Source organism: Octopus bimaculoides, chromosome 15 (genome assembly GCF_046866305.1).
Source record: "Octopus bimaculoides isolate indiv1 chromosome 15, ASM4686630v1, whole genome shotgun sequence".
Lineage (NCBI taxonomy): Eukaryota > Metazoa > Mollusca > Cephalopoda > Octopoda > Octopodidae > Octopus > Octopus bimaculoides.
In genome coordinates this window covers 27,251,762-27,264,563 of record NC_142942.1, presented here as the reverse complement: position 1 = coordinate 27,264,563, position 12,802 = coordinate 27,251,762, and the positions used below count along the sequence as shown (strand labels likewise).

At 33.9% G+C, this 12,802-nt stretch overlaps 1 protein-coding gene across 8 annotated transcripts in view; it reads left to right on the top strand.

The window, feature by feature from the left end:
• The window catches only part of LOC106868939 (myotubularin-related protein 10-B), a 190,685-nt gene extending 178,455 nt beyond the window's left edge, over positions 1-12,230 (top strand). For all 8 annotated transcript variants that reach the window (XM_089363636.1, XM_089363635.1, XM_089363632.1 and 5 more), the window contains exons 9-11: positions 3,009-3,158; positions 4,787-4,956; positions 11,373-12,230. In XM_089363636.1, coding sequence (XP_089219762.1) covers positions 3,009-3,158; positions 4,787-4,956; positions 11,373-12,140 — 1,088 coding nt within the window. In that variant the 3' untranslated portion in view covers positions 12,141-12,230. The remainder of the gene's footprint in view (positions 1-3,008; positions 3,159-4,786; positions 4,957-11,372) is intronic.
• Positions 12,231-12,802: the final 572 nt, after the last annotated feature.

Below are 12,802 nucleotides of genomic sequence, written 5' to 3'. Positions count from 1 at the left end.
TTAATCTTGTACAAAACATATCAGTACATCACCCTCTTTTTTCACTTTGCACTTTTTTTACTATATTGTAGCCAGGAATCAGTAATGACCGTGATGATTTAACAAGACATTTTTCCTTCTTATGGCATAAAAATCTTGAAGAAATTATGTTCTTTTCTATGTGAAAATTAACGATAAAATTTTCACTTTTATATTTCTTAACAATTATCTGACCTACCCCCATTGAGTTTTATATCAAAATAAAGCTAAAACATTTATCTACATTTGTATATGATTTTTAACACAACTCAAGTTATGGTGCTCAAGCGCACTGAACTAGAATGAGGGCTGCCATTCAGCAGGCAAAAAAAAAAGGGGAGAACAAACTTTGAAAATGCATGAAAATACCAGGGTGTTTGAAGGACCCTGACATAATATGTAACTTTCAGATTTTAATTAAAACTGTATGAGAAGAAAATTCACATCCAAAGCTTTCAAATGATATATAATTTTCCATGGAAAACATTTTTTTTAACATGAAAATGTTAAAGCAAAAAATGTGTTCATGTTCAAACTATGCTTGTTTTCAATGTATGACGCTCTATAGTAATATCTACTCTAAAGTGAAGTTGTCTTCTGGTTGAGCCTGACATGCTCTTGTGAAGAGTATGTCTGTCGACACACCACTCTAGATTTAAAACACAACTGGACTCTGTCCATTGGTTGTATTGCTTTGATTGGGCAGTGGTTTAGACGGCATGCATCTGGTGTATTATTGGTGTGTGAGAGGTAATGTCTGACTATGTGACCCCGTCTCTTGATTCTGATAAGGAGACCAGATCTCTTGATATTGTTTTTTAGCTTGTTCCCTACCATATCTCTATAGTGTAGTAGATTAACATAGACCCATTGTTTACTTTTCTGTTTCTTTCTGTTGCTATTGATGTCACTACTGTGGCTGTCATTGTTGGTGTCGTTATCATCATTGTCATCATCATTGGCTCGTCAACCATTGTTGTTGCTGTGGTGGTTGTTGGTTCTTTTGTGGTACCCTTGTGTTCATGTGTTTAGCCTCTTATACTTTCTTTATAAAATGTGGCCTGCCCCTCTTAGGTACAGCTCCTTAGTGAAATCCATCCATACAGAGTTCTCTGTTTTGGCCTCATCACACCTGCTTATGCAGCAGTTGAATTCGTTAAAGGCCATGTTGTACTTTAACGCCTTTGGATATGTCAAGTCTGAGTCAAAGATGTCTTTCTTTGCCTCTTTCTCTAAGAATTTGTTTGTTGCATGCCCTGAAACAAAAGAGACATTAAAATTTAAGATGCTTGGTGAGTCATTAACGACTGGGTGTTTGATATCAAACTGGATGTTGTGGTGGAAGCTTTTGAAGATACTGTGAATCCTGATTGCCTTGTCCCTGGAAAAAGGTGTCATTGATATATCTCCAGTATAATGTGATATACCATCCTGCATGGAGGGTCTTCCATTTCAGATCATCAAGTTAAGGGCAGCCACTGAATATGGACCCTATTTGGAGGCTGCTGTGTTGTCGGTATGTGGTGTTTTTGTTCTAAAAGTAGGTGTTGGTGGTGCACAATTTAAGGGTGAATCTGAGGTTCATTGGTGAGAAGTCTGTTGCCAGCTTCTGGCTGCTTTTTAGCTATTCTTCGATAGCTCATATAGCATTAGTCAGTGGTATACATGGACCATATATCTAAGCGGAAAGTGTATTTGCAGTCCGAGATAGTTCCAAGAGGAAGCTTACAGAGGAGTTTGATAAGTTGCCAGCTGTTCTCTAGTTGTGCTGGTGTGTTATGCTAGCAGTGATTTGAGTAGTCATGCTAAGAGTCACTTCCATATCCATAAACCTTTTATATATCCTTAATCTCTTACATCCATGAACTTTTAAAACTATTATATCCCTCAATCTATTGTGAAAAATAGACATCCCCGTATCTCCTGTTTTATTTTATTTTGATATATTTTATTTCACTCTTCATCTTTACCTTCCTAACCTCTCCTACTAACGGCATTACCCTGTCATCTTACTATACTCTAAATACATCAACACATTGCCTAAAATACATCAACCCATTGCCCAAAATACATCAACACATTAACATCACTTTGGGTATGCATTTTCATGTTGAGTGAAATGATGGTAGGATCTAATGAAGGACTTACTTAAATAATAACCTGGGGAAGCACATTTTACACTGGCTCAGTTGGTTGTACTGTACTGCCTTCCAGATTATTATGATATCCTCTTCCCTTTTTCACTTCCTGTAGAGTCATCTTTCCCTTGGCCTCTGACCACCATTACATTTTTGTTAACTCAGTTCCTGCCTATTAGCCTGAATGTGTCCCTTTATTTCTCTGATCATAACACTTTCCTTCACTACATCCACCACCTCCTGGACCTTCCATTTCTTACCTATCTTTCGCTTTGAGTCAGATCATCCTCACAACCTTGTCTTTCAAGTCTTCAGCAAACATTTTTAGATTGGGAACTTGTTAGACTGCTATCTCATATGCATTTACAGGTCTCTTTCTGACCTTCGTGTTACCAACTCTACAGTAAAACTATATTCATGAACAAAATAAATAGTGCAAATGACCTACATCCTATATTGCTTTAAAATTGACAAAAATTAATTCCCCAGTGTATTACAAACACTGTCCTACATACTATTTCTTCCCCTTTCCTGTCTCTTGAACTACTGCTATCGCACCTTTTCTTTGGTTCCCTTTTCCAGTTTAAGAAATTCTGTACATGATGTATCTGTTTTTTGTATTACCTACAAACTGTATACTAATCATTCCTCTCTATGTTAAAACACTTTATAATTCCTTCCTGCCAACATTTTCTCCTATAAGCATTGACTATAGTTATTTAAATCAAAAATCAGCTACATATATCATTTTGTAGACTTTCTTGTTTGGGAAGGTGTACAAAAGTTGTGGTTATTGCCCTTCTTTCTCCAGTTAAATAATAAAAATGTTTTCATTATTTTCTTTAATTTAAGATTGCTCTAAAGATTTTTGGAATAAAGACATGTGTTGGTTATCTTATCTCGAAGAAACTAAATGGCTCAGCTATGTGCAGAGATGCCTCAAACAAGCTGTACGAATTGTAAAAATGATGACCTGTGAGAAAACATCTGTAATTCTCAAAGGTAAGTAGTTTAATCAGAAGTGCATATGATGTGTAAATTATTAGTGACTAATTAGTTATTGGTATATTTTAACATATTATTTATCAAAATTTACCAGACATTTTATTTTACAATATGGCGTAGTGGTTAAGAGCATGGGCTACTAACCCCATGATTCCGAGTTCGATTCCAGGCAGTGATCTGAATAATAATAATAAATAATAATAATAACAACAACAACATCAAAAAATACCTTAGGAATGAGAACCCAAGTTTGAAATTTCCCCAAGACACCTGATGAAGGCTGGAGGGTATATCAGCTGAAATGTTGTGTTAACAAACAAGATGAGGACAAATATCCATCAAATGTAAATAATATACATAATTCCTCATCTCTTAAATATAGAACAATATACTCTCTTGTTGGGTTTATTTTATCATTCTGTATTATTTATGGTTATTCTTTTATTTTTATCATTTACTTGTTTTAGTCACTAGACTGTGGTCACACTGAAGTACCTTGAAGAATTTTAGTCAAACGAATCAACCTCAATACATATTTTTTAAGCTAGTGTCTTTTGCATCTACCCAATCCACTCACAAGGCTTTGGTTGACCCATGGCTATAGTAGAAGACACTGACATAAGGTGCCACACAGAGGAACTGAACCCAGAATCATGTGGTTTGGAAGGCAACTTCTTACCATACATCAAGCATAATGAAGTTAAATATTTAGCTATGTTCTTTTACTCTGGTTAAGAATGCATTATCTTTATTTTATTATAAGTTTGTACATATTAATTTCATTTAAAAAATGAACAGAAGAAAAAAAAAATTGCCTGAATTTAGTTAGAAGTGAAATGTTTAAATTCTATCAAAAATACTACAATTCTCTCATTAAAAGTGTAAACATATCTGGTTATTTATGCTCTATAAGCTTAGAAAAATAAATAACATCTGTTTTTCATTACATACTGTATTAAATTTTGCAAAATTTATTCTTAATTTTTTATCATATTCTTTTTCCTTCAAGAGCTGCTAACAATTACTGCTAGAATTTTTCTTTCTCATATTAAGAAGATAATTTCAAATATTTTGTAATTATTTTTGATAGAATGTGAAGAATATAATGTAAAATGTGTAAATTACCATAGAACAGACAACAAGCATATACTATTTGTTGTTCCTTTGACTTCCAACTAGATTCAAACAATTCAGTATATCACCCTTTATTTGATTTGTCTAGTTTTATGCCATTGGCTCATTTTATTTTCTTTAGCTCAGTATATTTTTTCCATATCAAACATGCTTGTAAGGGGACGAAACTGTTTAAGTTATGGTGATGATAGTTATCCTCATGTGAACAGGTTGCCATGAATAGGACAGCCTGGAGAACTGCTATCTGCAATGGAGCCACCTCCTTTGAGAAGAACAGACAACAGAATGAGGATGTAAAATGCCCACAACTCTTTCACCACCGACTTGGACTCCAAAGTCACATTCGGCACAATCATCAGCCGAGGAGACTGGATATGAACTGGAGCTAACAACTATAGCCATAATCATCATAATTTAAGCATCAAAGAATTTTTAGTTGTATTTTTGTTTACTATTATTAAATCAGTAATAATCTTTTGTTTCTTATCCAGAACCTAAAAGTCGTGATATAAGCTGTTTACTGTCATGCTTAGTGCAGCTTTTATTTGATCGTCATTATCGAACCATTTTAGGATTTCAATCCCTTATTCAACGTGAGTGGGTTTCCATGGGACATCCTTTTCAAGAACGTTGTGGCTTTGTTAATGTTCCTGGTTCTGAGGTAATATTTTTTTCCCCTTTCTGATTATTCATTCTAAAATATTTTGTTAAGATCCTGTTGTTTTATATATTACATATCTAACATATAGGTAAGTATGTCTCTTATGCATCAAGCATTTGTTGGTAATTTTTATTTATTCTTATAATGCACATGTCAGTTGTGTTATTATTCAGATATAATACTTTTGACTTCATTCTTCAGTAGTTCATTTGTCTGTAACATAGGTTAAATTGTGTTCAGTTACCAGCCATTACATTTCTTTCTTTTTTTATCTGTATATCTTAACTCTTGTAGTCAATCACTATTTTTCATGTATTTAGTCAGCTTATCTAATATTTCCTATAATTTATAATATATACTGAAATTCATTACATTTAAGACTTATAGATTATGTTTCTGGAATTATGACTAAGGTTACCAACAAAACTGACTCAAAACAATTTTAAAATGAGAGCACAAGTAACTTCAGTATGATAATGCTTAACAAAATCCAAATAATTGTCCAAATTCTCTGGTTGATTAACTCAAACAAATCATTAAAGCTATTAAATGTAATTTAAGGTAAAGGTTAGATTATTTGATGCCTGTGTCAAGAGCTTGATGAACTGAAATAATAGCAGTGAAAACAAAAGAACTGCACTGATTAGAGGATAGGAACATTCTGATTCATTAGCTATTAATGTAAATCTATTCCCATTAAACTGAGTTTGGTGACTTTTGTTACTGTTTGTGAGAGAGAGAAGTGTTGATTTTGAGAAATGAAAATGTGTTTACTAAGTAATAAAACCAAGATTGTGTGGTTAAGAAGTTCATTTCATAACCATGTGGTTCTGGTTTCAATTCCTCTCTGAAGCACCTTAGGTAAGTATCTTCTACTATAGCCTCTGCTTAATCAATACCGTTTGAGTGAAATTTTGTTAGATGGAAACTATGGAAACCTATTATGTGTGTGTTTGTGCATGTGTGCAAGTTTCTTTTGCTGATATATATCAATGAAATTGTAAACAGTACTCTTTGAATAAAGTTCTCTGCAAGAATTATTTTGCATTGAGTTACAGTCATTCCCTTGTCACACTCACCATCAGAAATACTATACATTAGTGATTTATCTGTTAGTATTATGTATGTTATTGGTCACTAATTGCAATATAAAATAATAAAAATTTAAACCAAGGAAGACTTGAATTGTTAGATTTTGAAGAAAATAATATTCAATAGTAGTTGATGAGCAGAAGGTATACTGGAAATATTTCAAGATATGCTAGTAGAGAAAAGTGTTCATTAAACAATTAACAGTACTGATTTTTAAGATTTGACTGTCTTTTTCTCCTTATAAAATTTTACAGAATTCTAAATCAAAGGCATAATCACTATTTTACACATAGTTGACAATACATTTTTGATAAAAAAGAATCCTGTTGCAAAAAATGTTTGTGTTGATTGCTATTAACTTTTGTGAACAAAGCTGGCTTTTAAATATGAAAGTGTAACTTTTGTTATTTACAACCGTTTTTAGATCTTTTCCTTGGCAAGTGCAAAGTGTAAGCATCTTTTTTTTTTTTTTTGTGGTATAATTTTCTCTTAAACTTCTAATTATCTAAGGAATTAATAATCAAGACAATTGATGCTTTCATTTGCTATATATTCCTGTTCCTTGAGAGAAAAAAACTTGTTTGCATTTAACTGAAATTTGAGTCATATCAATCTAAATACATTGTCTTTGGTAATAGTTTAATGAATACTTCTCATTGAATTAAAGCATTTTTTATGCCCTATATTATCTACAAGAGAATTTGAGATTTCATAAAACATTTTTTAATATATTATTTTGTTCAGGGAATGCTTTTATTTTGTTTTCTTATGGTTTTTGTCTGAGGGAAGGGGCTACAAGACTAGTGAGGTCAGTACAGTAGATAGTCTTCATTAACATCAAGTCAACAATTGCAGTTAGAATATATCAGGGAGGGGATTCATAAGGGTCACATTTTTGGAAGGAAGGATTGGGAATATTGGTTACTTTGGTACCTAATGGAGTAGACACAATATGGATCATGTGAGAAAAAGACATGAGTCAGGTGGGAAATAGGTGGATGTATAAGATCAGATAATTCTGAGGAGCAGAAGTCAATGTCTTAGAAACAATAGAGTGGCAACTTCACTTCTCAAGCCAGTAGTTGGGGTATATTAGTGAGTGATGCTCATGTGTGTTGTGCTAACACCATCCAGTAGTAGTATTCCAGTGTAGGTCTCGCTTGAGGTTTGTAGAGAGTTAGCAGTTGTAGGAAGCTGAAGTATTTTCTAGTCTTAAAGAGAAAGACTTGTCTTTTTGATGACGTTTTAGCTATGGTGAGATATGAAATTACTAGCAGAGATCATCTGTAATAGTGAATGCTGTTGTTTTGTTATATTGAAATAATTCAGTTATTCTGCCAAGCTTTGTCTACTTTCTTTACCTCCCACCTCCTTGTAGTTGTTGTCAACTTAGTGTATTAACAGGGTTGACAGAGCATTTGATTGAAAATGTTTAGCAGTATTTATTCTAACTCTATGCTCTGAATTCAAATCCTATTGAGGTTAGCCTTAGTATTTCATCTGTTGTATAGAGTAGTTGTGTTATTTTGTTGAGTGATGTTTATGTATCATGTGCTATGTGATTAGTGTTACATGATTAGCGTCAGGTTGTGACTGTGTAGTGTTATATGCTCTGTAGATTGTGTCATACATAGAATGTGAGTTGTTGGCTATCAGTTATATAAAATTGTGTGTTATTTATTTGGGTGGTTATTGTAAGGGATATATTTTGTATGCAATGTGTAATATTTAAGCTATGCTATTGAACTGTGGACTATGCCCATGGGAGCTATCTTTTAGATTGTGTGTAATGTTGTGACCTCTATATTTTACAGGGTTTTTTGCTCATATTTTATACTTTGTGCTCCTATCATTATTGGTTTTATTTTTATTTTCATGCTCTACATGATCATTCCAATTTCATACTTGGTATTTTTAGTTTTTCCACCTTCTTTCAGGCAATGTTTTGGTCAAAATGGATTTGTCTGTCAAAGTACATACATTTTCATCCTAGTGCTTGGTCTCCTTGCTATCTGGATAGGCATATCCCAGTTGACTGTGGCCAAGTTATTGTCAGGTACCATGTTTGGTATGTGTTTTGCCCAGTGGACGGAGCTGCCATCTTAGTTGTTGTTTGTGAATATGCAGACTGGACAAGGAGACTCAGCAGCTGGAAATAATGTGGTCAGTGACCTCTTTGTACTGGTTGCAAAGTCTGCATTTGATACATTATTTACATTTGACGGATATTTGTCCTCGTCTTGTTTGTTGTTAACACGTTTCAGCTGATATACCCTCTAGCCTTCATCAGGTGTCTTGGGGAAATTTCAAACCTGGGTTCTCATTTCTAAGGTATTTTTTGATGTTGTTATTATTATTATTATTATCATTCAATAGTTTTATTTTTATAGCGTACTTTCACTTCACTACTGAGCGCAGCTCTGTGTGCCTTGGGTATGTGCTGTGGTTTGCTGTGATGCTCTTATGGTTACTATATTGAAAGTGTTTTGCATAGGATGTGTGCAGTGCCCAGTAGTGCAATTTTCTGTATGTTATATATATTTGTAAGTCCTGATTTTTTTGTTATGCATTTGTCTGAATATTATTTTATCATACCTAAGGCACCTACTATGATAGGAATTGTTTCTGTTTTTAGATTCCACATTCGAGTTACCTCTCTTTCCAGGTCTTTGTATTTTGAAAGTTTCTCCATTTCTTTTAAAGAAACGTTGTCATCTGCTGGTATTAGAAAGCATTTTTTTCTTCATGATCTCTGACAACTATATCTGGCCTGCCAGTGGCACGTAAAAAACACCATTTGAGCGCAATCGTTTCCAGCTTTGCCTTACTGGCACTTGTGCCAGTGGCATGTGAACAAAACATTGGCTGACTCCTGTGCAGGTGGCACATAAAAAACACCATTGGAGTGTGGCCGTTGCCAGTACCACCAGACTGGCCCTTATGCTGGTGGCACGTAAAAAGCACCCACTACACTCTCGGAGTGGTTGGCGTTAGGAAGGGCATCCAGCTGTAGAAACTCTGCCAGATCAGATTGGAGTCTGGTGTAGCCATCCACTTTGTCCAAACCATGCTAGCATGGAAAGCGGACGTTAAATGATGATGATGATGATGTGTGTATTGGCATATCCCAGAGTATGGTTGCTTTCTCGTTTTCTGTGACCTTTTCTGGCGTGTGTTTATACTGTCTTTTTTTGTTGTTATTCGATAGTGTTGGCATAGCTTCCAGTGTATGTAGGTCCCAGCTCTGTTGTGTCTGTGAATATATTCCTTCTTAGCCAGGACTGGGCAGCCAGAGATAATATGGTTTATTGTTTCTTGTCTATTGCCACATATTCTGCAGTTACTTGCTATGTTTCTTTTCATTATATGTTTTTGGTAATTTCTGGTGGGGAGGCTTTGGTCTTGTGTTGCAATTAAAAATCCTTCAGTCTCTGCTTTGAGTCCTGAGCTTCTCAACCATTGCTGAGATTTTTCTCTGTCTATTTCTTTTGCATTTAGTTTAGCCCAGTATTTGCTATGAAGGGGCTTTCCTTGCCATCATTTTATCATGGTCCGTTGCTGTTATTATTATTATTATTATTATTATTATTCAGGTCACTGCCTGGAATGGACATATGGCGTAGTGGTTAAGAATGTGGGCTACTAACCCCAAGATTCCGAGTTTGATTCCAGGCAGTGACCTGAATAATAATAATTATAATAATAATAATAATAATAATAATAATGATGATAATAATTAATTCTGGTTTTATTGGCCACAAGGGCTAACATAAATCAAAAAACATGTAATGACAAACACAGGATGAAAAGTACAAACGGTTTTGCAAAAAAGAAAGGTCCGTGTAAACACTAGAAAAAACAGCGAAAAATATAACAAGTAAAATTCTCAATAGGGGGAGGCGCTTTGAAAGGTTACTTGTGGAAAAACCCATAAAAGCCACAGGAGCCTGGTCAAAAAGGGGTAAAGAGCCCCTTCTCCTTTTATATTACCTTTTTTACAGGTGTAACCTCAGAATTGGGCTGTTCATACTGACCATTTTACCAACATTCACCCACCTTTCAATAAATTTGCTACGAGACAGCACTTCCTTCTCTCCTCTCATCTTCCTTTTCAAGTGGAACTTGAAAAGTTGATGAGACCTTGGCCAAAGAGGAAAGTGTCTGACTTTAGCCCTTTCAAACGGGTCCACCATACCACCTCTTTCACTACAGCCACTAGACAAAGGAAAATTGCCTTGCCCTCCCGGTTAAAGGAGGTCGACAGGGCAATCTTCACTATGGATTCAGCTGATATCCGGATCTGTCCTACACGTGACAGTAGCTGTTCAACATAAACCCACAGGTCAGCAATACTCAGGCACTGGATGAGTGTGTGCAGAACAGTTTCGTCGACAGGTTTCATTCACTAGTTTTATTAATAAGGTCAGAAACTGAAGTTGAAAGAATAGTGAGTTTTTATAGAAAGTTCTTATTGGTATAAGGTTGATTTTTGCCTATCTTCTCTTTGCTTTGTAGAGACATTGTTGTTTTCCATTAAATAGAGGAGAATGGTGTCCATTTTAGCCAATTACTTGAATTAACCAATGGTAGGCATAGATACTGTATATAATAAGTTGAACATAGTAAACAATAATAAAATTACAGCAAAATACTGTAATAATCATCATTTAACGTCCGTCTTCCATACTGGCATACCATTTTATTGTGCCTACTTTTGCTCATGTATGTTTAAGTTTCCTTTGAAAGTGTGTTATTTTATTGTTATTTGTTTTGTCTTGTTTTAATACAATATGATGTTTCCTTTCAAATGTTCATTCTACTCTGTTTTGTTTGTTGTGCATGTTGACCTCATTTATGAAGATGTGTTTTTTCAACAATGTATTTTGTAATAATCACACATCAGACATTGGATTAAGTCATTTGTATTTACTGGAGCCTTATAACATTTCTTTTCTTGTTTATTTTGGTTTTGGTGATATTGGATTTACTTCAGATTTTATAGAAAGCTATATTTACACTTCCATGATATTTAGTCTAGGCAGAATTGTTATTACATTATTGTTGTTGTTGTCATCACCTTATATGTCTGGTTTATTGAAACTGAACTCATTTTATTCTTAGTAGGAAATTGTTTGCTGCAAAATTTGATTTATTTGACACAAAATAAATGATTTCTATGGTGCTGAAAAGACAACCTGGAGCTTTTTGAAATATTTTTGTATTTAAGATGATTTTTTTTTACTTTTACTTAATGGAACAATGAAACAGTATTAAAACTCATCTTTTTTTGTAATTATTATAAGTTAATTTTATTTTATTCACAGAGTCCAGTCTTCCTTTTATTTTTGGATTGTGTTTGGCAGTTGACTATCCAATTTCCTGTACAATTTGAATTTACCGAGACTTACTTGACTGTCCTTTGGGATAGTCTCCATACTGGACTCTTTGGAACATTCTTATTCAGTTGCCAGCATCAACATGTACTTGAGAATTGTAAATCTATGAATCAACGATGTGGTAATTCTGCTACGAACATATCAGAATCTTGCTTGCCCTCTATTTGGAGAATGTTAGCAAATGCAAGTCATAAAACATTATTTTATAATCCATTATATGTTATATATAATAACCAGATTTGTTGCGATCTTGCAAACTCAATTAAAGAAACATATGTATCAATGAAGGACCAGATTCTCTATCCACAAATATCCTTAACTAAACTTTGGGCTCAGTGTTATATTCGCTGGCTTTTTCCTGGACAAATAAATGCAGGTGGGAAAATATCAGTATATTTGCAACAATGTTTATTGGTGGAAGAAATCTTTACGCTGCAAAACCAGATCAGCAATTTATCAAAAGGAGAAGCTAGTAAGAAATCTTTTCCTGATAGTAACCTTGTTTTTGCCTCTTCACTTGCTGATGTAAACAGTAAAATTACTTCTTCTTTTCCATTTTCTGATAGACACAGAATTTGCATGTATGCTAATGACTCTTCACTTCCTCATCTTTCACTTAACATATACAAACAAAGCAGTAAAATTATTTCACCCAGCATACAAGTTACTACTGCAGATAAATCTACTGATCAATAACATAAAACATTGTGACTATCTTTTTCCAGCAAAAGATAACTTTGTAAATTACTTCACAAAAAGGTTTTATGCATAAAGTTGGTTATCTAATCTTTGTTTGATTATTTATATTTTTGTGTGTGTGTGAATGTCACATATATGATGTCTAAACGTGAATGTGCAAACTAAACCAGACACACAATGTATGTCTGGTTCAGGTTGTTTATTTTACATTCATTTTTCTAGACTACCATTGTTTGACAAACTTGCTATTGAGGCATTGTTTTACAGCTGGATACCATTTCTGATGCTAACCCTTACCTGTTTTTCAATTGAATGGTTACATATTCCACACAGCTTTGAAAGTATGTATGAGTAAGTGATTTATTGATTAGAGAAAATGCCAACAACACCACATGAGCATTGTAACTTTCAAATTAGCAAGTACCAGATGTAAACACAACACAAGTATATACATATCTATTATATATATATATATATATATATATATATATATATATATATATATATATATATATACATACATACATATACACACACACACTAGAGAGCCCATGCCATCAATAATGACTGCTGGTGTTTTACTAAACTTTCTGAGAATTGCCACATCTTGACTTGTCTGTTTGAATAATAGATTTTTTTCAAGTGGAGGTATTGTTGGA